Genomic DNA, 27,629 nt, shown 5'->3' with positions numbered 1-27,629 from the left:
TTAAATGCCTCTGGCAGCACTCTGTCAGCAGCCTTTCACAAGCAGTTATGTCCATCATGCAATTCTGTCAAACAGCTGAAGAGCAGACAGAACAGAAAATGCGATATCGATAAAACCTTTGAGTAGGAAAGAATGTTTTTTATTCATTAAATACAAAAAAGTCCAGAACAGTGATGACTAAAATAGAACGATAGAAAAGGCACAATAATTTACTCAAAAATCACACTGTGCCATGAAAAATAAAACGGTCTCCTTTCTTCTACTGTGGCTGAAAATAGATGGTCATTTTCCTGACAATGTGTTCTACACTCCAGAGATCCCGTGGCAGTATAATGGCTTGGCATGAGGAGCAGTGTTGAGGTCAACTTTTCCCTGTAGCATCAAAATGAAGGCCTGCAGAACAAAAAATAACACCAGAGACAAAAATAGACAACACGTTAGACACTGGATTTGATTTTTAATTAGTTTAACTTCAACGGTATTTGTACAATTAGAGACACATTACGATTTCTCAACAGTATAATCAGCTACCAGGCTTTTAACTAGATGCAAGAGTAGTGACGACATTGCACCTGCTTTAGCCTCCTTGCAATGGTGTCCAGTATGTTTTAGAATTAATTTTAAATTCTGTTGGTTTTAAAGGTTCTTCATGGCCTCTTTCCATGCTATATATCTGACCTCTCAGACACATACGAACCGGTACGTAGCCTGAGATCCTTAGGTAGTGGCCTTTCATCTGTTCATGACGAGCAGCTGAAAGCTAGAAGTGTCAGAGCATTCTTAGTCAGAGCCCCAACGCTAGTCTCTATTGTGGAGGGAACTGTCAACCTTGAACAGCCATCTTTTAAATCAAAATACTTTTAACATTATAAATTGGAGTCCTTTCACTGAAAACACTTCATTTTAAGAGGCACAGAAGGAACAACTGCCTAAATTCAAGGAACTCTGACCAGCATTTCAGCGATTCTTCACACCGTTGTGCAAAGCTATTAAAGAAAAAAGTCACACCAGTTGCTTGTGCTGGATGTATGTGTCTGAATACATCGACAGGGTGGCAGACTCACCAATGAATACAGTGGTTTCACAAGAAGGAGCAGACCTTCTGCGGCCTGAAGGGGTTGGTGCTAGAGGACACACCAGTGAGCAGAGGGTCCTGCAAAGCGTTCTGAATGCAAAACTGTTGAAGGTCTGCAGCTGCCTGGGAGACCTGGTGACAAAAGATGTACAAAAATGCAACCCATGACATTGGTTTAGATTGGGGTTGCTAAAACAGATGGGATCGGGGGGTTCCAGTAAAAACAGTTTTATAATGATAAATGTGGCTACGGAGGGAGCATTTTAAAAACAAAAAAATAACCCTGATGACATCATCAAAAGGACAGTACTGAATTACATTGTGAAGATTTTAGGATCCAGCGTTTTTTAAGCTTGATTCAACCTCGAGATTTAAAGTCAGGATATCATGGCTCCTGCTGTTTAAATTTAGACTCACTTCTGAGGAGGGCTGAACAATTAATCAAAATCACAATATGGCCAATTGCAGTATCCAAATCGCGGGGGCAACAGTCTTTTTGATAGGTAAAATGTGTCACAACATACCATAAATGAAGCATACATACCAACGTACCATAAATGTAGTGCAACAAAGACGCCCCAGCCTACAAATGATCATTTCATTATCATTTTTTTCAGTGAAATTGAAATGAAAAAATTAGCATTCTGACTGAAATTGTGACTCGTATCGCAATCACAATATCTGCCAAAATGTAATATGATTTTTTTCCCCCCATATCATTCAGCTCTACTTCTGAGTCACCAAACTTTATGGAAATGGACTTCTGGAATGCTTTAAATATTTCCCATATTTATATGCAAGGAATCAAAACCTTATTAATAAATAATAATTATATGATTTGTTTACAGCTGTAATGATTAGTCAATTAGTCAATTAATTGAAGGAAAGAAAATTAACCAACGACTCTTGATAATATATTAATTGTTCCAGCCATTTTCAAATGCTTTCTGGTTCTAGTTTCTCAAATGAGAGTATTTGCTGCTTTTGCTTGGTCATGAATGATAGCAAACTGAATACCTTGAAGTTTTAAATGTTGGTTGGACGAAACAACACGTGAAGATGCCCCATTCGACTCTATGAAGTTATGATGGGCATTTTTCACAATTAATTTATGTTTATGGATGTAACGATTAATCGAAGATTAACCGATAATGAACACAAATTAGTTGCAGGGCCTAGTTTTGTTCCCCAAATGCAATGTGATGCATGAAGTGCATGAATGTGCTAATGAAACCTTGAAATGTTTGAGTCTTCAAAAACATCCATTATTGATGATCCTCTGCATTCGAATATCTGTGATACTCCCCTAATATTTATCTGTTTTAATCTTATTACTTGATTTAACATTTAATCCATTCAGTCAGTTTTACTCTTAAGTGATGTTACGATAGGTTATAAATCCGGACTAGTAATTTTTAAATCAATAGCTAGATATATACTAGCTGCCATTAGCTTGAGGTCTGATCATGATATGTCCTTTAACAGTAGTTCAGTGATTTACCTCAACATTGCATCAGACTTCTTTTTTTTTTTTTAAATACTTCCTTTCTTTTCGAGCAACGCCCTGGTACGCCTGTTGACTATGGGCTAACTTAGCTTACTGCTGCTAGCCTCTGGCAATAGCTAGCGCTGCTAGCGGATCGGGGTAACGATCGAGATTTCTCTCGTTATTTGGCAGAAAAACAATAACCCCAACAATTACCTTCACTCTGTGTATGCTCGCCTCGAACCGGAGCTGCTGCACGACTTTTTTCATGGCTACAAGATTTGAGGAACTCGACATTCTCGAGGTGTTTTGTGAAAAAATAAATGCCGAGCGGTGGGTGGGATTCTGGGCTGGATGCTGAGACAAAAGCAAAGATGATGACATCCGGATTCCAGTTATTCACACTTTGGATTGCAACTCCGATTGAAATACACTAGTGGGCGACAAATTACAGAGAAAATAATGCATTTCATTAAAAATATCTTTATTGTACTGTTACACCAGCAGAGTAGATCATTATCATTCTAATGTCAATGTATGCTTCCATTAAAACTCATAATTTATACATTTACAATATGTAAACATTAAAGTTAGTTTAAAACTAAAACTTAAGCATTCCATATAATCAGTATGTCCAAATCTCTACTTGGTAGATACCCTCCCCCCGATTGTAGCTTAGAGTCTGAATTGTCAGTGTTGATTTGTTTGTAAAGAAAATAAATGAACAATGTCAGATTAAAGTGCTTTCTTATTTGATCAGCTTTGGTGAAGTAATGATATGTGCATGTCCATAAAAAAGGCAACAATGAAAAACACAGTTGCAAAAAATGAAGTGTTCTTCAGTGGTGATGGAACTCATGGATTGATGCTAAAGTCCACTGTGGAGACACATTTTTTTTGAAAAGGCACTGGTTGTTCTTTAAGTGAGAATGTTCTCATCTTCACCCAGAGAGAAGATACTCAGGTCTCCACATCGAAATCTGTTTTTTGTCTGTGCATGTTTATCTCCATCTTCAGTGGTGCTGGACTCCTGCCAGCGTCCTCGATTTGAATGTCTGGAGGAACTGACATCGAAAAATACAGATTAATGGTATTAATGTGTGTCATGGTGCGAACACAGCCAGCAAGAGGTCAATTTCTCCAAATACAGCGAATATTAATTACAGCAGTGACTGAATAGTACCTGCCGTCTGGTATTAGGCGAAGTGTCCGGTACAGCTCAGTTGTGGATGGCACACTAGCACTTTGTGTAGGTTTAGGAGTGGAGAAGGTAGCATAGGTTGATGATTTGGTCAGTTCAGCTTTCGTGGAAGACATCCTCATCTCAGGCTCACTTCCTGCAATGCAGGGGATATTGAGATGAAAAAAAAAATGAAGTTGTTGGTGTTTAAAAATACAATATTAGTCAAACATTTCGTATTGTTTAGGTTTTCATTTTTATAATCGACAATTTATTTTTTAGTTTTCATTGCACTGTGCCAACCGCAATTGATATACATCCTCTCTAAAAAGACTAATTAATGTTCAGGTATACCAATTACTTTATGTTTTATTGCTCTTATTCAGAAAATGCATACATTTGTATACAATAAATTTTCTGAATGTGCCCAAGCAGTACATAGGAAGTGAAAAAGACTAAGATGAAGGTCAGTCCTACCAGTTAATTTGTGCTGATTATATACTGCATATACACATTGTGATTATATTATAATTTTTTTTTCTTCTGAAAAAATTACCCAAACCTACTGATTGATAAGGCACTTTGACCATCAGATGAGGAACATCTCCTACGGTCTGTAAAGGGAGTCATGTTCAAAAACTGATTCTTAAGCCAAGACGCACGGTCCTCCTCAAAGGCCTTTTTCTGTGAAATGCAAAAACAAATACAACACAATTACAACACCACAATACATGATGAATTACATTACAGTACCACATCAGATGACTCGAGTACCTCTCGCCCCAGGCGAATAGCAGCCTCTGTGAAGTTCTTTCTCTCCCTCTCAAAGTTTCTCTTCTGTTCCTCAAAGAGCCTCCATTCCTCTTTGAGTCGCTCTTTCTCCTCCAGTGTGTAGCAGTCGTTAAGTAGAGCTGCAGTCTCGTCATCAAATGATGTGTTGAGTTGTTGCTGCAAAGGAAGAAACAGACAGAAACCTTTATCAGTTTAGACCAAATTATTCTTTAGAATGCACAAATTACATTCAATAAAGTACAAGCGACATGTACTTTATCTAAACTGTTATTTCATCCTTTAATTTAAACTGGTAATGAGAAGCCTTATGTCTTAGTAAAAATCTGATAAGCAAATGTTTAACATGCACAGACCTGCCGAAAATCTCTTGTCAGCAGATACTGACCTGGAGGAGCTGTTGTTGTGCATGAATGAACTCTTTGCACTGCTGGACTTCACACCTCATCCTCTCCATCTCATCCTCGTGGGTCTCCCTTGGTATCACCTCTTTATTGGACTCTAGCTGATTTTGCACTTGAGATGCTTGGAAAACAAAAACAGTTGTTAAACTCAATTTTCTTCCAGGTATATGTCAAAACATTTAATCTATAAAACCACCACCACAAGAAATTTAGTAACTTTTGCAGTATTTCAGGGTATGTGAGAGTCCTGTGATTACCTTGGCTGTCTAACTTCTCCATATGGTTCCTCAGTTTCCGCCACTGCTGGCGGATGCTGTTGGTGAGCTGCTCCCTAGCATGCTCACAGGATTGGTCCAGTGTTTCCCTGCTAGAGTCCCCCGTCTTCTCCTCCCCTTCTGAATCCGCCTGAGCAAAACAAAAAGAAACAGTAACTTTTCAACTTGGAACCATCTCATCATGTAATGATTAATAAAAAAAATTATTAATTCAGTCCGAAAACAAGCACCATTATTCAATAGTCCTCTCAATCTTCTCAACCTATCTAACGGGCTTCTTTTTTGTGCATTAGTACTGTGAGAAAAACGAAAAAAAGATTCGAAAATACCTGCTCCTGGCTGTCATCAGCACTGGCTGCTCTGGTAGAGGTCTGGCGTGGACTCAGGATATGTATCATCTCCTTTTTCATCTGCTGGAGGACTTTCTTGAGCTCAGCGTTCTCTAGCATCAAGGACTTCTGACTCGTCTCGTAGTCACTGAGCAAGGACTTGTACATCTCACCCTCATGACTGCATGGAGCAATTCACACATACAGTTAACCTGATTGATAATACACAGTCTATCAGTTCTATGGACAACACGTAAAATGACACAGTACCTGGCTGTCACTTTTGCAGTCTTCCAATGGCTCCTTTTTCCGTCAGACCTTCCCAAGCAATTCAGTACATCAATAGCTAAAATAGAAAAGCGAAAAACAAGTGGTTCTAAAATTTCCAGAATAAAAGATGAAGAAGCTGCATACCATGTATTCCATACACACACCTTAGACTGATGTATATTCATGCTGGAGGTCAGTACGCTTACCTAATTTTTTATCCTTTCTATCGACCAGTAGCTGGCTGAGGCGTTCTTTGAGCTTCGTAGCTTCTCTCTCTTTTCTCTTGGCATCATGACTGTACTGAGAGGCACGGCTGGCAATGATACTTTGGAGCTTCTGAACCTGCACAGTATAATTGAATCATGAGCACATTTGTGAGGCATGTGCATACACACTTCCAAACTTTGTAAAACTGCAAATATGCTGATGATAGGGGAAAAAAAGTAAGTCTACCTCATCTTTTTCAGTTTTTAAGCAACTCTGCAAAGTCTTTATTTTGAGTTGTAGCTGCCTCTCTGTCTCATGTAAACCCGACTTCTCCCTTATGGACAGTTCCAACTGATCCTGGAAGGAAATACATGTTCATTATGAGCACAGTCAGATGGTAATGTTTTGTATGAGCAATCAGTTCAGGGTTGAAGCTGCAAAAGTAGATTCCTGAGCAAACATGGATTAGGTATTTGCTATTATTATCCCCTTTCTCAAGAAATTGAAAATTGTGCTGTAAAAGTGTAATCCAAACTAGCATGCCAACATTTCTTACTCCTCAGTTTGATACTCATAACCTTGACTTTAGCGGGTTTCGATAGAGAACGTATGTTTAGTCTGGAGATATGGAAACATTGTTGCTATTAAAAATGGCAGGAATTTGTCCTTTTTTTGCCTTTGTAGGATAGTAGTTATACAGTACTTGCAAAGAGTGAAGGGCATCTTAACAGCACTTTTACTGTGTGTGTGTGTGTATATATATATATATATATATATATATATATATATATATATATATATAACTGTTGAGTCTCCTGTCTGCTTGCTAGTGGTCAGCAATCTATTACTGCACCTTTACCCCGGGACACAAAGATTACAGTCTGTGGTTACACTGAATTGAATCCAAAGAGATATGAAAAACTGTCTACTATTGAAAATGGACTAGGAATAAGAAGTAGCCCCCCCCCCCCCAATAATAGATGCCTTGAGTCTGGAATTGTTCATCTGTATGTGCTCCAAGGTGCTGCATTTCTTCAGCTGTTCTTTCTCCAGCTCCTCTAAAGTGCACATGTTTCGTCTGTGAATCTGCAGCAGCTCATACATGGCATTCAGAGCTGGCACTGTGTTCAGGCCAGCTCCCCCGGGTGAGCTGGCCTCGATACATGTGGAAGAGAGGCCCAGTGAGGCAAGCTCCTGTGAAAGAAAGAGGACTTTAGTCATTGTCCTGGTTTTGAAGTAATTATTATTTACAATCAATCCTATTGTGAAGGATGTACCTAAACAAATGCATTGTATTTTTAATAATAGATGAAGTAAACCTGAGTATTTCCATACCTGATTGATGTATATAATGCACTGAGGAATATTATCCTCTGTGCAAAAGGCACTTATCACACTGTAGGAGCTTTTGGACAGGGGCAAAGAAGAGTACATTGACACAAGGTTGTTTTGTCTCGATGGTGACATTGTCACATGTGATATGCTGGAAATCTCATAGTTTCCTAAAAAAAAAAAAAAAAAAAGGAGGACAGACACAGGACAATTATGTCAATTGTAGGTTCATCTTGAGAGGCTTGAATTAGGTTGCTGCTCCAAAATGAGAACAAAAATATAGGTCACCTCTAGCAGATCCCAAAAAAGCATAGCCAATGGGCATTTCCATATTTATAGTTATCTGCCAGATAAAGAGAAGAAAAAATACCTATAGATGTCTCTGTTGGCACACTTGTCCACCACTCTCCCATATCACCGACACATCAGGACACAGGGATGTGAGGTCATGAGTTATCAACCGGGAGGTGGATTAGCAGTCAGGCGGTGGATCAGAGGCTCCCACTGGATCAGAGCCCTGCAATGGAGCATCAGGCCATGTGATAGACCAGCAAAAGATAATCTGGGCTGCTGCTTCACCCACGTAGGATTAACTGTCAGTTGTGTACCAGTGGGGGTTAGATTGGGGTTTAACAGGGTCCTCCTATTGGTCACTGGTATCTAAATTGCAGTGTAGTAAAATGATCTCCGCTACAAGCCAATGGATTTACAAAGATGGAAATGAGGGAATCCAGTAGAGAGGGGCTAAATCATAGCCCCTTTCTAATGGGTATAAAATATAAAATAAAAAGTGTGCATGCCTTTTTTTGGACTTTCGTGCCTTCAGGACAATATTCTTATCTTTTGTTTGTCTTATCTGGTTTTTTTTTTTAAACAAGCTGAACGAGATATTTACACCTGCCACTCCCAGAACTTTACTATGTCCTGAAATGTTTCAACTTGTGTACAGGGACTGCCAAGCACATTGTGTTGATGAATACGGGAGGAAAACCTTCTTGTGTTGTTCAGTGATACAACCTTAAAAGGTTTCAGTGCACCGTGTTGGTGAGGAAACTACCAGTCAACACAAATGTCTGCTTTTCCGTGTCTGCCATGTCAGTGTACATCACAGCGAACTCCCTCCAATGTTCTTATCTAATGAACCAGAAAACAGACAGAACTTTTATCTGAAGGTACACTGACGGAGGAGATCAAATGTGCTTTTGCTTAATGTAATGGGGTTACCTTGACGTTATATATTGATAATAAAGAGGACAATGTACATTGGAGTTACGGTTAAGTTAGCTAGACTTACGTTACACAGTAACGGCTGTACGGTTCGCTAACGTTAGCTAGTTTGCGAAATAGGTTAACAGTGAAATAATTTACCCACTTTAATGTTAAGTAGTAGTACACTTGAGCTAGGTAACTTAGCCAAACAATCCTGGTTGGAGAAATGAATTTGACGTTAACTAAGTTGTTAAATCATAATACATATGAAGGCACGCGTTACTATGTTAAATACTATTGTATCGTTTCGCTAGTTACATTACCTCGCACCGTTTGCTAACATGGATAATAGCAATGCTAGGTTAAACATACTCACGGTTGCGGTGTGAAATGGGTCAACTAAATCCGACAGCTGCTGCCAAGTTCGGTGATGCTGGAAAAATTAACAAAATGCTCCCTCATCGAAAACACAAGCAACTGCCACGTCGAAGTCAGTTGTCACCACGTTGTCGGCAAAAACAAGCAAAAGAAAACATCACCAACAGCAATGTGAATGCAGTCACGCAGAGATGCACCGACAGCACTGTAGGTAAGCTCGGGCTGCAGCAGCGGTTGCTTGTGTGTTTTTGAAGTCTAGTCGTCCGCTGGCTGCAACCCAAACGTCTTTGTTATTGGAGGCAGCGTTGTTAAGCAACCAGTAAGTGAGCCTTACATTGGATGTAACGAATGCAGTGTGCGATTATGCAAATGAGAAATGCTGTCAGGTGTCATAAAGCACTGCACCTCTGTGGCAGCAAGAGGTAAGTGTCACCTCCACAGTACTACTGCAGAGCCTCACCTCACTATATTAACTTTCTGTTCTTAATACAATATACACAGATAACATTATTTGCATTATAAACATAATATTTATGGTTCTTGGTAAAGTAGACCATGTTAAAATACAATACTGTCCAAAAGTTTTAGGCACTACTGTGGGATACATTTTATTTTCTTCAGTGAAAGTAAAATGTTGAGACATAATAGAATAGGATATAGAATATGATCAGAACGTAGGTCAGAATCAACTTAATTGGCACATAAAGAAAATTTGGTCATCTGGTCAGAGGTGCAAAAAATAAATAGAAACAGCAAGTAAAACCATTGAGGTAATCCATATAGTTCATATGTCAGTATAGTATACAGAAAATATGCACAAAAAATATTTACAGTAGGCCTACAACACATACAGTACAACAGAAGAAAATCAACAAATTACAGTTTGCTTTATTGTAACTGAGTAGCTTTTTTTCAGTACATTCAGGGTAAGTTTGATTTTAAAACCAGTAAACCTTCATTTAGATTTTTGAAGTACTGTACTCTACCGCTTGTGCACTTGTGTTATTATTGTGCAGTCGGGACAAAAGTCCTCTTAAGTTTGCATTGGAGGTTTTTTTTCTTCTTAAGGTAAAAATCTGAGAAATCTTTATAAAGTATAAAGTTATCCACCACTGCACTGAAGAGGAAATGGTTGGTAATGCATATTAATACTGACATTGTTACTTTTAAGGTGACCATAAAGCAGTCTTCAACAAAAGTTTTTGTATTTTACTTTACAGCTGTTTTCAGCAAGTCCAGTAAAACTTCTGCTTAAGTAAGATGCTACCTCTCGACCAATACTTGGCATAGGCTCATGCTACATCTCCTCACATCATCCAAAGCAGCAGCATGGACAGAGGCAGCAGGACGCTGGCTCTTCATCCGTCTGGTATCTTCCAGACTCAGGCTGGTCCCTGCACTCTGCTATGAAGGCCTGCAGCTGGGACACTGGCACCTTGTCTTGTTGATGATGCTGGAAAAGAACCAATGTACATTGGGCAATCAAGTGTAACCATAAGTAACATCTCTGTACAGCAAAATATCAGTGCTATAAACTTTTGTGCAGGTGACTCAGACTGACCTTGATGGTCTCGTAGGTGTCAGTGATGAGAGCAATGAACAGGCTGAGCACCATGTAGATGAAGAGGGAGATGAAGGAGTAGAGGTAGATTCTGCTGAAGAGCCACACCATGTAGCTCTTGTCTCTCATGTTGAGGAAGGTGGCGTACATGTCGTCGCCGTTGATGAGAGAGAAGAGACACTCTGTCACCCTGTCGAGTGTTCGGAACTGGAGAAAAAAATAGATTTTGATAATTGAGTTTTTATATTTCAGTGATAGATGTATTACTGGAATACACCGTCAATATACTTGGGAGAATTTATTAGGCTACACTGACAATTGAAATAGATTATTCATACTTTGTCGTGGTAAGGGCCAAGCACTATCCAACCACAGAAGCAGTACCCAAGGTAGATCATGGCCGCACAACAGCAGAATCGGATCACATTCGGCAACGCCGCTCTCAGGGTTAAGATTAAGATCTAGAAGGGAATAAAAGTTTTCACTTCCTCTGGATATGTATTTGCTGTTTTTTAACAGGTTGACTGAAGCAAAAGCAAAAAGTAGGGTCATGGAAGTTCTTACATTGTATTTCCTGAAGAAACCAAGGTAACGAATCACACCAACCCAGACAAGCATGGTGGCTGTTCCCAGCAAGATACTACAGACATCATAGTTTGTTAGGAACTGCAAAAAAAAAGAAAGGACGACGGAATAAACACAATATCAAGTAGGTACCAGGTCATTTTCATATATCAAACTATAGAATATAATGAAAAAATACAAACTTTTTCAAACATTATAAATTATGAGTGCTGAGTTCAGACCATTTTGCTTTTCAGGTTTCCCTTTATCTTCAGGCCAACATTCCCACAGTGAATAATATGTGACAATATAGCCAGTTAGGCTCAATGAAAAGCAAACCTTTGTTTGAATTCCAATTTTAAGCGCTGACCCAGCGATGGTCAATGTGTCGCTGACGATGATGAGGATATACCAGCCATTCACAAACTCCATGCGGTCTGACCAAGTGACAATTTTATTGTAGTATGCATGGAAGAATATGTTGAACTCCTGCATTAGAGGAATAAACATATTGTAAAACATATCAATTAAACCAATACACTCAAACCAAGGATTCATTCTTGTAGACTTATACACTCATGAGCCGTGTGAACTTTGTATCTGATCAGGACGTGCTGGCCTTTTCAGGGCTGTAGTCAGTATTTCATACTGTGGTTTATGAATCTCTCAAAAGTTTGACCACACAACAATAAAGTCTCTTAAATAGATTAAATATACATTTTTTAACTGTTCATTCACATTTTCTGGGAATTTTATTTCTCAACATGAAGCTCTAAATGCTGTTTTAAGGCCTTCTCCAAGACTACAGTGTTGGTAGGAAAATACAATCATCCTTATTTATTTCTCATTGGCTTGAAAGTAGACGTATTTAGACAGACCAAATCTAAAATACTGGACTTAGTTTATTCAAATACCCACTATATAAAGGGTTTTAATTATGGAATGTAAACGTCCTCTCAAATTCCCAAAGTACAGACGATATGACCTCAGTGTAGGCTAATACAGCAACAACCCTGCATCTGATGCTGGTTTACATCGTATATTTTATGCTGAGTTATTAATGAAATCAGTCATTTATATAGAATTAATTTTCCTCAAATAGAAACTTACAAACTGGAGTTGGATGCCATTGATGACGGATCGAGTGCAGAGGACGAGAGAGGTGAAACAGGCGAGGATGACCACAGAGTCAAACCACAAGAGGAGATAATCATTCTTCCCAGCTACAAATGAGAACCACAGATTCTAGTTCAGTTGTAGCATTAACATCTTTGTTGTTGTGCAAATCACATGCTGAGTTGGGTCATACAGGTGTCAAGGTTACAGAATAATGTCACCGTGCCCCCTGCTGGCTTTTTGAGGCAATGGCAGATATGATTATTTGGTATGTTGGTGTGGGTGCACTTTACAGCATGAGTTGCTGTAATAACTTACAGGTGCCTTCCACGTTCCAGTCCCTGCATTCGTAAATTCTAACATCATTTTTAACATCAACTTTTATCTTTCCACTGTGTGCACGGTTGTCAAACATGATCTGTGTAAAAACAAAGGAGAGAAATTTGTTAGAGACACAGCACAAGCTATTTCTGAGCAATGGGGAATAACAGTGACTTTATGAATTATCAGGGTGTGGCAGTTTCCAACACTGTCACCAACCATTATATGGAAGTCATAACAGTCTGGTAGCTCATGGTGCCGCACCGTCTGCAGATTGATGGTTTTCAGTGTTAGGTAGATGTTCACTGATAGCAGCCTAAACACACAAACATATATTAGCAGCAGGAAGCACATTTACCACATGGCATGAAACCAGTATTTTCAGTTTAGTCACCTTTTGAAATCTAAAGAGAAGTTGAAGTGAGTGGCCAAACTGCGGTTGCCAAACAACTGTGCAGGGTATATGGAAATACAATCTGTGAGAAGGAAACACAGGCAAAGCAGTCAGATTTCATTTGACAGTTCAGCATCAGCATTCTTTGCTGTCGTTAACATTACAATCTTCCTCTTTTCACAAGTCACAAGTAAATCCACATTGTGATTATGTTCCACTTGACATGAATCAGCTTCCATAAATACATCTTGCATTAAAAATAAAACATGAAACATTATGTTATCCATAACCCATGATAGCTACTGGATTTATATACATAATTTCCACAGCTAGTTGTGACTCTCTTTGATGTTTAAATGAATATTTTTTGTGTTAGCAGTTCTGTGCTTTAGTACCTTTATCAATATGTGGATCAATGTCAAAGGTTCCGTTCCCAGGATCAATGCTGCTGTTTCTGTAGAACTCTTGACAGACAGACAAAGGAGTGCACTCGCCATCAGCCCTCTCATATGCAAGATTACCTACAGTCAGGTTCTGGAGATCGATGTACTGAAATGCAATATGGGAAGAAACGTGAAGCACATTTTTTCATGGAATAAAATTATAATTTTGCCATGATGTGCCCATGTGATACAATGTTAAATTCTTGTCAATAATCAGCATTTTCAGTACCCTGTTGATAATGTAGTCGATGTGATCATACACATCTGCTTTCGTGTAAAGTGCATAGCTTCCCAGCCGGTGATCTTTGTATCCTTTGAGAAAAAGATGTCTGAAAGTCATCAGATTTTCATCTTTGAAGGTGACCATCATTTCGTTGCTCAGGCCAAAAGACACTAACTAATAAGAAAGGGGGGAAATAATGTGCATATGAGACAAATATAAATCTACCATCTGTAACACATTCATACTCACTGAAAAATAAGTCGTAATCAAAGGATTTTATACGCTACCTGGATTGTGATGATGGCGATTTTTACTATCTGTAACATCAGTTTCCAAGGTTTGCGACCCCTGGCTCTGTATTTCTCACAGGGGTTCATGAAGAAGTACTTGAGTCTTCGTCTGAAATCCTCCACCACCTTCGACTCCAGAGTGTGAGTGCTCCATCTGTAGTGGCAGTTTTGCCTCCTCTCCTCAGACCTCAACAGAGGTTGGGAGTCCTCCATTATACTGAAGTGCAGAATATAATGTTAACATGGTGTGTGACAGACGGTTTTGGTCGTGTTTGTCTGCATATTTTTTGTGAAAGGTTCCATACACAACAGAAATGTGTTGGAGATAGGGTAAAGGGTTAGCCATTCCAGTCATTGCGATGTGTATCAAACTGGTTCTCCTGCATGAGCTCACTGCTGTCATTCTCTCCACTGTCTTCACAGGGTTATTCTGGAGTGCAAGGTAATGGCATTAGAAAATAAGCTACAATGCTCTAGGAAACCGCAAAGGTATGCTTTTCACTGTCATTTAGCTCAGCCATAGCTTATTGTAGCAGACCCTACCAGCAACAGCGAGCAGAAACAAGACGGCAAATGAACAGACTTCGACCACATACGTAACAAATTACTTACACTAGTAGCAAACATAAGTGAATAAAAGTTAATGGTTCTTACATTGTGTACAAAGAGTAAAGGCTCCACACTTTAAGTAAAAGTTAAGATATAATAATAATAATAATAAAAATAATTACCTGCTATCACCTGCAGTGCACCAGTGAGCCACAGAGGAACTAGTCTAACACATGCCTCACTACTGTCTGTGAAGACGGTGCAGTCACCGCACCAGCCTTCACCATGATGACTGTCATTCCTCTGCGTCACTTAATGCTTTTCCAGTTTCTCCAAAACAAAAACAGAACTTCCAGTTACAGCATCTCTGCACACCCCGAAGCTGATAACATACTGTATGTGGGCTTCTGCAGTCTGTCAATAAATTCATTTTGAATTTCACTTCATTAATTAATGTTGTATTGCAAGAGCTATCAAAACTCTCAGATGCTATTTTGCAGATTTTACTAGAAAGCAAATGAGTCAAATAAAATTACATTACTTGTTCTCTTAACCACCAGACAGCCACCAACAAAGAAAAAAAAATACACAAGCTGAATTCATATAGAAAATCTTTAGTATGCAATAGATTGTACAAGAGCAATAAACCAAGTAAAAAGCAAGACATTGTTTGTATTTCACAATATTTTTTGTGATTCAAGACTTCTGTAGTGATAACAATGTAAAGCAAACTCTGCTTGACTTAATGCAGCATAGAAAGAAGCGGAAAGCAACATTTGAAGCTACAGGGGTCTGGTCAAAGGCAGCATCTTTATACTCAAGTAGCCATTCCAGTGTATATAACATAGTTTTTCATTACACCTACACTACAGCTGCCATGTCTTTTTTGTTTTAATCAGGAAGTCACACCTTTGATAAGAGGAGGAGAAAAGGTTAAAGAGGATGAGTCACATTTTCTTAGCTCATGACATACTGGGCTAGGAACTGAACCTCAGTACATTTTGGATACTGTATTGAAAGTGTCAAAAGAATAACTATCAAATACTGAAAGCTTGCATCAAATGCATGCACAGACTCATACTCTACTTGTTTTTATTAATGATTTTGCCACTTTAAACTGTATTTCATTTAGACAGTTCTAGCAAATTTACGTATGTTTAAACATTCGACATTTGACTTGACTAATAAAAATATGTAGGCCTAAACAGTACATATTCTCAAAACTAAGGTATTAATTTGGCCTCATATGAAAACTAAGCTAACAAATTAGCACAGGTATCAAAAATCATTACCCCAGCCCCGGGGATAAAATGTCTCTATTTTCTCTCCAAAAAGCTGATTGGCATAGTGCTCACATGCAGTATATCGTGTATAGTATACAGTATATGTGCAGAAATTTCAAAATGCCTGATCAAAGGCAAGAGCAACACCAAAACCACACAATGAGAGTGTTTGTATATGAGCTGAGTTGTTGAGTAGTTGAGGTCTGTGTTTTATCAGCATGAGAACTATCCTATTGAGATGTGAAATTAAAAGATGTTCCTTGGTGACGCCGGGGTGAGCGAGCGCGACCGGAGGGGCTGGAAGTTTGGGTCCCCTCCGGTGCTGGTGCACCCTGGCGTTGTGGCATCTATGTTTGAGGGTGATTCGACCATCACCTCATCCGGCAGTGGAGGAGCTCCCGGGTCTCCGGGCCTCGGGAGGCTGGAGGAGGTTGTGGAGGAAACTACGGCGATGCTAGCACCAGACACGGAGGGCAAGTCTCCACCTTGCTGTAACGATGGCAGATTGAGTGAGGCCGCTATGTCTGAAGTGGACGGGCTTCGTTCGCCATCTGGGTGGAAGAGCAAGGTGGAGTTGTTTGAAAACGTGGGGAGGTCACTGGTTGTGGTTGGAGTGCTGAGGTTGCTGTCAGATGAGGAACTCGAAGCCCCTACTGTGGAGTTAAAGGTGAAAGGAGGAAAAGCAGGACAGAAGTTTAAATTAAAGCATCAAGAAAATAGAATATACTTAAAATTAACAACAGATTTCATTATGATTTGGCTTATTAACCTCTGAGAGACTCGATCTTCTCATTTTTGGCCTTTTGCACTTCGTCTGTGATCTTGGTGATGATAAAGTTTTGTGAGCGCATCTCCCTGATGGAGTCAATTAAGGCGTCCAGGCCCCGGGGGTTTTCGGCCAGGATATCCAACAGCATGGCTGTCCTCTTGGTCTGCGTGGTCCTGCAGCTGACTTCCTCCGCATCATCCCGCGTCAGGATCCTACGAGAACGCAGGTAGTCGAGGTGGCGCTCGGCTCTGATCTTGTCACAGAGGTAGTGCCGCAGTCTGGTCAGCACCTGGAAATTCACAGCAGCCAAAGTGAGGGAGAACAAAGTGAGCTTTCAAGGCCCTCAACAGAAAGGGTTATTCTTTACATATGGACAGGGAACCAACCAAAGAGCAGGTGAGTCAATTGCATAACCTGGTCTGGTTCATCTTTCCTTGTCACATAGTTGGCTATGATAGTTTCAGCCTCTGCTAATGATTTTTGATAATGCAGACTGACCAAACCCTGTCTGCAAGGTTACAAAAAAATGCACTCAATCTCCAGTTTATGTAGTCAAATCTCACAGAGGAATGGGTGTTGATGTGGGCACAGAGGGTGTGGCGGTTTATTTTCTCCTTTTAACAGGCCTTTTAACGCCAAAGGTACACATTAAGTGTCATAAGTGCAATTTCCACATACATTACCATTTTAAAATGTATTTAATTGGAGACCAAGTGTGGCTGAAGTGTCATACTCACGTCTTTTTTAATCTCTGCCATTTCATCTTCAGTGAGCTGAGGAGCATCCATCACCTTTCACCCGCAAAGTGAAAATCCAGGTATTCCGGGTGACGAATGACGACTGAAACAAGTTAATAAGCTAGTAACAATTAAATAAACTACGTCAATAAGTTAATGTAAGCGTTAACCGATTTGGCGCTTCATTATCTGTCGTTAAAAAGTGGCGAATCTACTGTCCATTCAAGTTTTGTGTTTCATGAACCGAAATCCCCGGACTTCCTGATTGTGGAGAGGTTTTACGTCGACAAGAGAAGAGAAGTAACAGAGAGCAGAGTCCCGGTTTCGCACTCACAGCTAACTTATGAAGGTATTAGCAAATAAAAAGTCAGAATTACTACATTCATGATACTTCCATAGCGATAATAGAAAAGGCTGCTGTTGCCCAACTTCCGTGAATCGTGTTGACCGAGTTCAAGTGCTGAACAATGTTTCTGATACAGGTGAAGTGCTATTCCGATAAGCCCCACTGGATGGCGCTGCTGGACCTCCTCGCTCTCTCTCTCTCTCTCTCTCTCTCTCTCTCTCTCTCTGTCACACACACACACACACACACACACACACACACACACACACACACACACACACACACACACACACAGAGTTCATTTCACATACAGTACTTCATAATACATTTAGAGATGTGTTTCCAGTGGTGGAAATTAACTAAGTACATTTACTATAGCACTGTACTTTAGTTGGGTAGGCTATTTCTAATTTATGCTCCATTACATTTCAGAGGGAAATATTGTACTTTTCACTCCACCACATTTATCTGGCAACTGTGGTTATTTTTCATATTAGGAATGTGCATTGTAAGGTTATGAAATAGCCTACCATACAAAACGCCGTACAAAAGTCTTCGTAGGGCTCCCTCATCATGTTTCAGATGTCTGTGAGTTGTTGTTTCACAACAGAGACATCCCCTAAACTCCTCAGATGGTTTCATTTAAATCACAGTTTGAGGAGATAAGATAAGATAAGATAAGAGAAAAAAAGAACACACATTTGTGTAGCAGAACTTCTTTATGGTACATTTTTTCTCTCCTACCCCATTGATCATCTCACAACTCTCCAGGTTTATCTTGTGACCTCTGACCTCTAGGTTCGGAACCGCTGAACTAAATGACCTAACTGTAGGCTTATATAAAGTAACAAAAAAAAATACAAAAAAAGAAAGGTCTTAAAACTAAAGCAAAGCCCTGTTTTCAGTGGCAAAAGTGCCAGTGAACTGAAGAATTACATACTCACCAAACCAGGACGTGACAGGATGTAACAATCCACAACATGGTTAAAATTATACAAAATTAAAATAAATTAAAATTACATGTGCAATGTAAATGTGGTTTTATAGACTTATCAGTTATGACACATTATTGATTTGTGTTGTACATGATCATGTTCTTCGATCTGAATGAAACTGAAAGGCCATGGCATTAGATGGCCTTAAATGTACGACAGACAGCAGCAGTTATAAAGTTAACGGTAACAGTAAACTGTTACTGGGGATTGGCAGGGAAAGTGTGAATCAGAGCATAGTTAACATTGAGTCTTCCTAAGTGCATCCTGAACTGAAGTGCATGCAAAGAACTAAATAACACTCCAGTAAACTTGAAATAAACTGCAAAATGGCAAAACATCAGATCAAGATCCACTCACTTCCCTCTAATCATGATACGCCAAGGACTGTTTGAGGACGGGTGCTCCCTGAGGAGATTGTTGTCAGGCTTGTTTTGTCATGTTCTGCAGTGTAATATGTACTGTGTAACTGGAAAACACCATCCCCAAACAGAAAGATATGCTAACTTTAAATCAGACACAAGGCCATCTGCTGCTCCCTTGAAGGTTTTTCTGTGTAATGATAATGGTTTGAAAGAGAGGGGAAATACAGGATCCAGTATCTGCGTAGCTGTTGTCTCATCCCAGCAATTTCTGGGAGGCGAATTGCAACCAAAATATGCCCTTTAAATGTCAACCTGTGTTAAAAGGTCAAACTGTACGTCAATCAGGCTCTTTGGAACAAAAAATAAATATTTGTGTAATGTCTACAAAGCACCTACAGAAACTGAAAATATATGTCCACGTTTACCCAGAAAAGATTCATGGTGATTCACATTATTGATGTCAAACAGCAGAGAGCAGTAGCCTGGAAATAATTCCGAATCAGCTGAGAGATACTCACACGAACCCAATGTACTGACGTGTGAGTGGCCTCTGCAGGGAACAAAAGTCAAAGAAAGGGAGTCATTTATAGAAATGATGTAATGAACTGGATTTGCAGTCATATCTAGACAGCCCCTACAGACATCCTTGTCTGTGGTATGACCTGCTCTCACATAACAGCCAGAACAAGCTTGTCTCAGACCCACTGTGGTTTTACTGTGGAGTACCACTGGGGAGGTTTGTCTGCCTTTCCGTTCTCTGTGGCCAATCTTTATGAGACACAGAATTTGAATCCCACATTTTGTCTAAGTCTCTCTCTATTTCCATTTTTTTTTTTTTTTACACGTCTTCTTTTCTCTGAACCATCTGCCCATCCACCACTCAATTTGATTGGCCTCCATGTTCCATTAAATGTAATCCTCAGGGCCAAGGGACATGTAATTAACTAAAACTCTTAATTTTAGTAGGATGCTGCACAGTTTCAAGTAGGCTATAAGTGGATAATAAATACAAGAGCCTCATCTCCCTGATAGAATAATCTCCAGGATGGGTAATTATATGTTTCGTAACATCTCTTGTAAAAATATATAAATCCAACTATATATTTGCAATGGATGACCACATGAACTCAGCAGCAAGATGAAAGAAAATGCTTCAAATATGGTCTTTTCATTCTAAAATGTTTATGGCTGGCAGACTTTTAATAGATTTATATTTACTTTCTTCCCAGGAGGTAGATGCAGAGTGCAGGGACTTGTACCAATCATGTCTGAGCGTCAAGTATGGAGTTAGAACATTTAGCTTTACTTAGCATTGAGTTAGCCCCTTAGCAGGGGCAAACAGTTAGCCTGACTTTGTCCAAAGTTCAAAAATACTCCTGCCAACATCTCTAAAACTCAAGTTATATCTTTGTTTAATCTGTACATAAATGTAAAAACAATTATTGTTGTTCTATGGGGAGTTAGTTTACATGATGTAACTATGTCTTGGCAAAACAGCAACCAGGCACAATTACTTCCTTCAAGCCTGGTCACGCCAGCATCATTTCAGTTCAGATTCACTCGTGGGGTGAAATTAATCCACCAGTTTAACTTTGATGAACTTTGACACAAGCCAATTTAGCTGAAGTTAGCAAACATACCAGCGTTAGAGCTTTTTTCCCCTTGAATAACATTTTATTGTATAAAATGATGGACCATTAATCTTGAGAACAAAATGCCAAAGGGAAGTAAACAGCCAGTACAGGGAGCTCTTGTGACTGACGAACTAGCATGTTCCCTGCTGGCTTGCAATTTAGGGGTTAGCCTGCCAGCAAGTAGTTTACCAATTAGCAAACCTTCATCGCCAGGCCTTTAGAACCACATGTTCTGTGAAGATGTTGGTGAGTTTTGCTGTGTCGCTGTTACCAGTCCAATCTTGTTGTCCCTTTTCCCTGACCAGAGAGCAATGCTAGCTGTTTTTCTATGCCTCCAGTTTTTATGCTAAGGTTAGCAAACAGCTCCCTGACTTTTGGTTCATGTCATGTCATAATTATTGTATTATCGTATTATCACATCAACATCCAAGTCCAAGTTTGCCTGAAAGGTCAGATATATCCAACACTGGCATTTACTAATTCAAAAGTGTCTGAAAGCCAAACAAATGTGGATGCCAAATTAGACCATCGCTCAGTGTAGACTAATTAAAACCAAATTTCATGGATATGTTTTTTTCTATTGAACTTCTCATTTGACTCTCACTAAGAAAGTGATTAAGTTCTAAAATATTAAACCTTTAGTAGTATACGGGGAGATTTTTTAGTTTAAAACCCTGATTTGGCAAACTTCTACCTTGCTACAGGAAATCATTTAAAAGTTTAACTCATCTTAATATTAGAATGAACATAGTTTAAGATACATTTACATGCTGCCCGGTGGGAGTGGGACACTTATGTTTTCAGGAACAGAAAAGTTGAGCTTCAAAAAGGTCAATAAAACATGCAACTGAAGTCCTTTCCAAGCCCTCCAGCTGCCTGTTATATATCCGATGTTCCTCTTACCTAACATGGTTCTGCAAATTCTTCATATTAGAGCTTTGGAGGGAGAAGTTTCCACTCCGAACCACAACAGTCAGCGATTTCCAGGCATCAGTGAATGCACGGAGCTCACGCTTGTTCGCGCTTCATCTGCCTGAGTTGGCACGGACTCAAACTGGCTCTTGTAACCTCAGTTAGATAAGAAGGAGGATGTGCCAGTCTTCACTGCTCAGCCTCTCGTTCTCACAGGTTATAATGAAAGGAAAGGCATTTTTGTCCTTGATAATTTTCATAGTTCTTTGATTCGGATAAAAGAGGATGCTTTTTATCCTGGCAGCTATTTCAAAGAAACCAGAAATGTTCATCCTAAGAGGAATGTTGCTGCAGGCATTGCTCAAGTTTTCTTTTTTCTGTCTTGTTTTTTTGGTGTGTTTCTCATTCTGGACACTCTCATTCAGGCCGAACAAAGGATTCCTGAGGTTCAAACATTCCAAGAGGCTCTCCTCTCCTTTTTGAAATATTGAAGTCAAACAAACTCTAATCCATCCCCACCTAATAGGTGACTGAGGTAAATTTCATCTGTGACTTTTAATGCTAGCAAGGTTAGAAAATACAAACACTGATCACAGACAACGGGCAACAGTCTAAACACGGCTTCGTCTGAGATAGAAATCCAGTTGGTCATAGAAATATGTAGCTTCTCTCCAATATTTATGTCAGAACTTGTGGCGCCCCGATGTTGAATCCCTTATGGGGCTGCTCTCACATGCATAGGGCTGACAATGAAAGTTTTCAGGTATCAATGTGCTTTTTTTGGCCTGGAGTATCACATGCTACCAGCAGTCTTTCTTTCATTCTTTTTAGTTCATTTAACCAGGCAAAATAAATAATAAAAATATATTTTACAGGAGAAGGAAGCAAAAAAAAAAAAAACAATATTACAACAATCAATACAATTAAAATAACACAAACAGAAGATATTCACACAACACAAGAAACAGAAATAATATCCAGGTAAGTTGCATATAAAGGTATGAGTTTTAAAACAGTCCGAATGAATTATAAGCAATATTGAATTAATATTTACATAAACAGGATCTAAATAATACACAATATCCTGCAGCAAATAATTTAAGGCATTGCTTAAATAACATATTATTCAAGTTTCCAAAACAAAACATGCAATTAAGACATGACCCACTTTTGCATATATACTATTTGTTACAGAAAAAAGTTCATTTCAGAAACTTGTGTGCTTCATGGTAAGAACAGTTAGTTCTGGTTCATCTTCATGGTGATAAACAGAAAATGACATGGTTAAATTGGAGCGAAAGCCCTGGCAGAATGGAAGTTAGACAGGGTGGTTCTTGGCTCACTGAGTGAGAGGGGTGGGGTGGGGGGGGGACTTCTATTGGGCTTATGGGAGGACGCATGGAGAAGCATTCCTATCATAGTTTCAGGACACCTCTTCAGCGAGTATAAAAGGAGATGGGGACTCCAAAAGAGGGAGAGCAAGCCCTCGTCAACTCAAAGAGACAGAAGACTATTCACTCAGGAAAGAGCGCTTCTACTTCTGAGGATGTGGAAAGTTGTTGTCATTGGGATCCTCTGCGTTACACTGGTGAGGAAATAATCGCTCTTCATTCATAAGTTGCTTGCTTAGCTGTTATAAGATGATTACTATTGGAAGCAAACTTTTGATCAGATGTTGTGTCTTTCCTCAGGTGTCAGCCTCATGCCCGATGGACTGCCAGTGTCCCTCTGAATCCCCCATATGTGCAGCAGGAGTCAGTCTCATGCTGGACAGCTGTGGATGCTGTAAAGTTTGTGCTCGGCAGCTCTTTGAAGACTGCAGCAGGACACAACCATGTGACCACACAAAGGGACTGGAGTGCAACTTTGGAGGTGGATTTGGTTCTGCTAAGGGCATCTGTCGAGGTGAGGTGACTTCTCTTCTTATCTCAGTTTCTCATTCATTTACTCATTTTGATTTTGAACCTCACTACTTTCCCTCTTTCTATAAATCAGCTAAATCAGATGGAAGAACTTGTGAGTACAACAACAAGATTTACCAGAACGGGGAAATTTTCCATCCAAACTGCAAACACCAGTGCACTTGCATGGACGGTGCTGTTGGATGTGTCTCTCTGTGCCCACATGAGTTGTCACTGCCCAAACTGGGTTGTGCCAAACCCAGGAAGGTCAAGGTCCCGGGACGGTGCTGTGAACAACTCATCTGCCCCGAGGAAGCAAAGCCAGAGAGTTCTGCGGAGAAGAAACACAGAAAAAAGGAAAGCAAAGACAGAGCATCTGAAGACGACCTCACAAGCAAGAATGAGTTGGCTCCTGTGTGGAGAGCAGGATCCGAGTCTTTAGCTGGTGAGCACTTTTACTCAGTGTCCTCTCTGCTGTCAAGGAAGGAAACATAAGGAAATATATGTGAAATTTCACATGTAGCTTCATGTGCATGACATGTCTTGATTTCTCTTACATTGTCATCAAATGGTCAGTTGTGTCAGCTAACATTTTCAACCTTCCTTTCTCCGATCAGCTTTCAGGAGTCACCCAATTGGCCACATGGTTGCCAGAGGAGTCGAGTGTGTGTCTCAGACCACAGCTTGGTCACCCTGCTCAAAATCCTGTGGCACTGGAGTGTCCTCGAGGGTGACCAACAGCAATACCCTGTGCAAACTGGTTAAAGAGACTCGGGTCTGTGAAGTCCGCCCATGCAACCAAATGGCCTTCGTCGGATTGAAGGTATAATCCAAACCTTTTATAATCAGATTTTCAGATAATTTCATAAAGATACAGTCTGATTATTTCATTACATGTTGGTCTGTACAGTTAGCATCCTTTGTGGAACTCTCTAGTTACATTTAACATATGCTTTTTATTGCTTTTTCCTTTAACAGAAAGGTCACAAATGTAACCACATAGAAAAAGCCAGCCGTCCAGTTAAACTGTCCTACGCAGGCTGCCGTAGCCTTCAAAAGTTCCGACCCACATACTGTGGGTCTTGCACAGATGGTCGATGCTGCAGGCCTCATCGGACCCAGACGATACCTGTGCGCTTCAGATGCAAAAATGGGGACACCTTCAGCAGGATGGTGATGATGATCAAGTCTTGCAAGTGCAACTTCAACTGCTCCGGCAGCAACGAAAACACCCCTGCCCTCTACAGACTTTTTAATGATATACACAAAGTGAAAATGTAAACTTCTCACTTTAAGTGGAAAGAAGATCCAGACAGACAGATAAAAAAGAAATTGCACTGTGAGGTTTCAGACACCTAGTAGGATGAATTTAGTGAACTGTATTGTTCATGATTTTGCTTCATAACACTGGAGCCTTTTGGTTTGCTTCTTTGTGAAGCTTTTTTTTTTTTTTCTTTTTACATTGACAAAAATCTTATTTTTCTAGTTAAACCAACATTTTATTGTTCTCCACTTTAATTTTTATTGACATACCTATTTAAGCCTCTCCTGACAAGACATACCACATGTAAGCATGGAAATGATGTGAAAACTATGGCAGCTACTAACTAAGTCCTTACACAATATGTCGCCATGTTTCTGTTGATTTACTGTACTTATTCGTTTTATTTATAAGACCATAATTTTCCTACTTCGCTTAATGTATTCTTATTGTAGCTTCTTATTAATGTATTCTAATCATTGAATATTGTACCATAATACTGGTTTGACATCCTGTTCTCTACACTGTCTTGTATGTAAGTTTGCCAATTAACTGTTAAATTGTCCGTTTTGTGATTCGCCTTTTCACAAATAAACATTAGAAAACCCAATAGAGTCGACCAATTATTTTCTTTTAGGGTGAAAAGTGAAAATATAGTTTGGCAGTTGCAATAATCAAAAAAACTAGCAAATTCTCAAGGGGTCTGTTATAACAATTTTCAGTAGGAAATGAGCTATACTGTTTCAGCTGCATATGGCTGACCCACTTCTGAGACGACCTACATGTCACTGAATAGTTCAGGAAATGACTAGTGTAAACCTCAGAGTGGTTTTGCTGCTGTCGGACAGATGCTATATGCAAACCACAGAAGTTTGTTTTGTGAAGAAAGTTCTAGGGTAGCTGGGAATTATGTAAACTTTCCACACAGATTTATTATATGCAAAATGGGGAACGATTCCACATGAACAGTCAGATTTGGATGGATTTCTCTTCACATGTCATCTTTCAAAAGTCAACAAAACTGCAAATTGATCCAAGTTGGTGCAGCGGTTAGTCAACTGTATGTGACCTTCATAAAATCATTTTAATACAAACAGTGAAGCCTCTGTTTTTGACTATTTGCTCAGCAGAATAGAATTTGTAAAAAAAAACAAAAAAAACAAACAAACAAAACAAAAAGACAAATAGGTCACCCAACTCATTTGAGCCTGATGAGCTCATAAGCTCAGGGTGTGTCCATCATGCCGCTGCGTTGTGATACCAACCAAATTGCCAGAAGTCAGATGTAAGGTTATTTTCCAGCAAACAGCAGAGAGAAGCAAATTCCCAAAGTATGATCAACAGAATTACGTAAACGGGCAAGACCAAGAGACTGAGAACAAGAGCAAAGGAAAAACAGGGGTACTGACGCACGCACAGATGAAATGATTCCATCCCCTGACGGAGAACACAATAGAGCTTTGTCTTTGAGAACTTGAGAGGAGCGCTGCTCACCCGGGGGAATACGTCCGCTGCAGAGACACACCACAGCCTCGCAGTGGTTCTGGAAGATTGTAGTTTATTACCATAGATACAGTATAGGACCACAAATCAAGCAGCAACAGGAGAACAAGAACATCCAAGTGCAGTACAATACAAACGTAGTTCAGTATTTAGGTAAATCATGCTGCAGCAGATACCACTACCTTTCTGTGCCCCTAAGCCGTACTAACATTAAAAACTTCCATTACAAAAGCATGAGAGCAAAACCAGCATCAGTGGTTTGGAAATATCCCAGTGTTGCATGTGTCTCAGCAATTATGGTTACAACCCTAAAGGCATAAGCTTCACAACTGACAGCTAAACAATTGATTTTAAGCATAATTCATCTCAGTCCAGCTGAGAATCAGAACATGAACATGTTCAGTACACATTACACCTTCCCATGACTGCTAAAAATACAAAAACATACACGAGCTGTTTTTCAGCATCAGACAGTGAAATTTCCCCAACAGATGCATCAGCAGAAGAATTATGATGAGGTTAATGGGAGCAAAGCTGGAGCATATTCATGTTAAAATGGAGCACCATGTTAAACGTGGTTTATTCTACCACAGGTATACTTGGCCGGGACATATGCACCAAAGTACGGTTTTGTTGTAAAGCAATAATTGTATTGGTTAACAATTGTTGTCATAATCAGGTGTATGGCTTCAAAATATGGCAAAAAAAAAAAAACCCTCTTCGATCTGGAGCCAGTTGCACAAAGGTAGACCTTGTCTTGCACTTGCAATAAACACTGAACTTCGTATGTTTCACATTTAGTAGTGACTGAGCTAAAAGACTGACAACCAACTGCACAACAGAGTGTGGGTAATAGACTCCACTTGACAGAGGAGAAAAGATGGCTAACAAAACACTTCCACCTAGTGGCACATGAATTTTCCCCAGCGGGAAACCCGCTTTAATTTATATTTTTATTTTCAATATATAAAGTAGTCTATGAAATATCAGAAAATTGTAGAAAATGTCCATTGAAGTTGCTGTACATTGCTTTTCTTAAACCATCAACAGTCCAAATCCTCCAGTATCCAGATTAAAGCCATAAAACAACAGAGAAAAGCTGTAAATCTCTACATTTGTAAAGCTGGAAACACTGAATGACATAAATTACAATTAATCAATATTCAAAATTGTGAATTTAATTTCCTGTCAACACGGATGTGCCGATTTTTTAAGGCTCTTACAACAGACGAATGATTTGCCACATTGTTTAAGGTGTTGAATAACAACTAAAACATATTTCTCTGTTTCGCTGTTTTTAGGGACTTTAAATAAGTCACTGAGTAATATTTTTGCAACACACTGTCTTCAAACAAGTGTAAAGCTTAGGCGAGTCTTTAAATATATTTATGCAACTGGCTCTTTGTCATAGGGGAGTAAGACACAGTAGCACCGAGAGTTCACAGTCCATAATCTGCATATGACTTGAGATAAAAACAGGTATTGAAACTTCTCACAACAGCAGCAGGTTTCCCTGACATCTGGGGGGGGG

The 27,629-nt window shown here is 39.5% G+C and overlaps 5 protein-coding genes across 7 annotated transcripts; 1 reads left to right on the top strand and 4 right to left on the bottom strand.

The window, feature by feature from the left end:
* Positions 1 to 117: 117 nt before the first annotated feature.
* Positions 118 to 2,936, bottom strand: LOC111652938 (guanine nucleotide-binding protein G(I)/G(S)/G(O) subunit gamma-5-like). The gene is made up of 3 exons (XM_023403348.1): positions 2,778 to 2,936; positions 1,065 to 1,207; positions 118 to 393 (listed from the first exon to the last, which is right to left on the bottom strand). The coding sequence occupies exons 1-2, from the start codon at positions 2,856 to 2,858 to the stop codon at positions 1,082 to 1,084; spliced, it is 207 nt and encodes a 68-aa protein (XP_023259116.1). The 5' UTR covers positions 2,859 to 2,936; the 3' UTR covers positions 118 to 393; positions 1,065 to 1,081.
* A 92-nt stretch (positions 2,937 to 3,028) lies between these two features.
* Positions 3,029 to 9,265, bottom strand: ssx2ipa (synovial sarcoma, X breakpoint 2 interacting protein a). Of its 2 annotated transcripts, none has more exons than XM_087173222.1 (14): positions 8,933 to 9,265; positions 7,718 to 8,481; positions 7,351 to 7,517; positions 7,000 to 7,209; positions 6,262 to 6,372; positions 6,015 to 6,150; positions 5,809 to 5,884; positions 5,539 to 5,719; positions 5,192 to 5,339; positions 4,919 to 5,055; positions 4,516 to 4,689; positions 4,308 to 4,425; positions 3,745 to 3,898; positions 3,029 to 3,625 (listed from the first exon to the last, which is right to left on the bottom strand). In XM_087173222.1, the coding sequence occupies exons 2-14, from the start codon at positions 7,758 to 7,760 to the stop codon at positions 3,481 to 3,483; spliced, it is 1,800 nt and encodes a 599-aa protein (XP_087029348.1). In that variant the 5' UTR covers positions 7,761 to 8,481; positions 8,933 to 9,265; the 3' UTR covers positions 3,029 to 3,480. The 2 variants fall into 2 exon arrangements, with proteins under 2 accessions (XP_087029348.1, XP_023259115.1); XM_023403347.2 differs by having other exon boundaries at positions 7,718 to 7,864; positions 8,933 to 9,264.
* Positions 9,266 to 9,516: 251 nt separating this feature from the next.
* mcoln3a (mucolipin TRP cation channel 3a) lies at positions 9,517 to 14,680 on the bottom strand. Its single transcript, XM_023403353.2, has 13 exons — positions 14,578 to 14,680; positions 13,844 to 14,063; positions 13,563 to 13,730; positions 13,286 to 13,439; positions 12,891 to 12,972; positions 12,716 to 12,812; positions 12,494 to 12,593; positions 12,170 to 12,282; positions 11,399 to 11,548; positions 11,060 to 11,161; positions 10,834 to 10,956; positions 10,496 to 10,702; positions 9,517 to 10,387 (listed from the first exon to the last, which is right to left on the bottom strand). Exons 2-13 carry the CDS (start codon positions 14,057 to 14,059, stop codon positions 10,247 to 10,249), a joined length of 1,653 nt encoding a protein of 550 aa, XP_023259121.1. The 5' UTR covers positions 14,060 to 14,063; positions 14,578 to 14,680; the 3' UTR covers positions 9,517 to 10,246.
* A 313-nt stretch (positions 14,681 to 14,993) lies between these two features.
* bcl10 (BCL10 immune signaling adaptor) lies at positions 14,994 to 17,669 on the bottom strand. The gene is made up of 3 exons (XM_023403351.2): positions 17,185 to 17,669; positions 16,448 to 16,736; positions 14,994 to 16,331 (listed from the first exon to the last, which is right to left on the bottom strand). The coding sequence occupies exons 1-3, from the start codon at positions 17,233 to 17,235 to the stop codon at positions 15,925 to 15,927; spliced, it is 747 nt and encodes a 248-aa protein (XP_023259119.1). The 5' UTR covers positions 17,236 to 17,669; the 3' UTR covers positions 14,994 to 15,924.
* A 5,175-nt stretch (positions 17,670 to 22,844) lies between these two features.
* On the top strand, positions 22,845 to 25,205 carry LOC111652943 (CCN family member 1-like). Of its 2 annotated transcripts, none has more exons than XM_023403354.2 (5): positions 22,845 to 23,021; positions 23,125 to 23,338; positions 23,429 to 23,779; positions 23,952 to 24,157; positions 24,313 to 25,205. In XM_023403354.2, the coding sequence occupies exons 1-5, from the start codon at positions 22,980 to 22,982 to the stop codon at positions 24,613 to 24,615; spliced, it is 1,116 nt and encodes a 371-aa protein (XP_023259122.1). In that variant the 5' UTR covers positions 22,845 to 22,979; the 3' UTR covers positions 24,616 to 25,205. The 2 variants fall into 2 exon arrangements, with proteins under 2 accessions (XP_023259122.1, XP_023259123.1); XM_023403355.2 differs by having other exon boundaries at positions 23,106 to 23,338.
* Positions 25,206 to 27,629: the final 2,424 nt, after the last annotated feature.

This window comes from Seriola lalandi, unplaced genomic scaffold (genome assembly GCF_002814215.2).
Source record: "Seriola lalandi dorsalis isolate HSWRI2012SDOR001 ecotype SW California unplaced genomic scaffold, Sedor1 jcf7180002054126, whole genome shotgun sequence".
Lineage (NCBI taxonomy): Eukaryota > Metazoa > Chordata > Actinopteri > Carangiformes > Carangidae > Seriola > Seriola lalandi.
The sequence above is the reverse complement of the archived record's forward strand: the minus strand, read 5'-3'. Positions and strand labels throughout refer to the sequence as shown.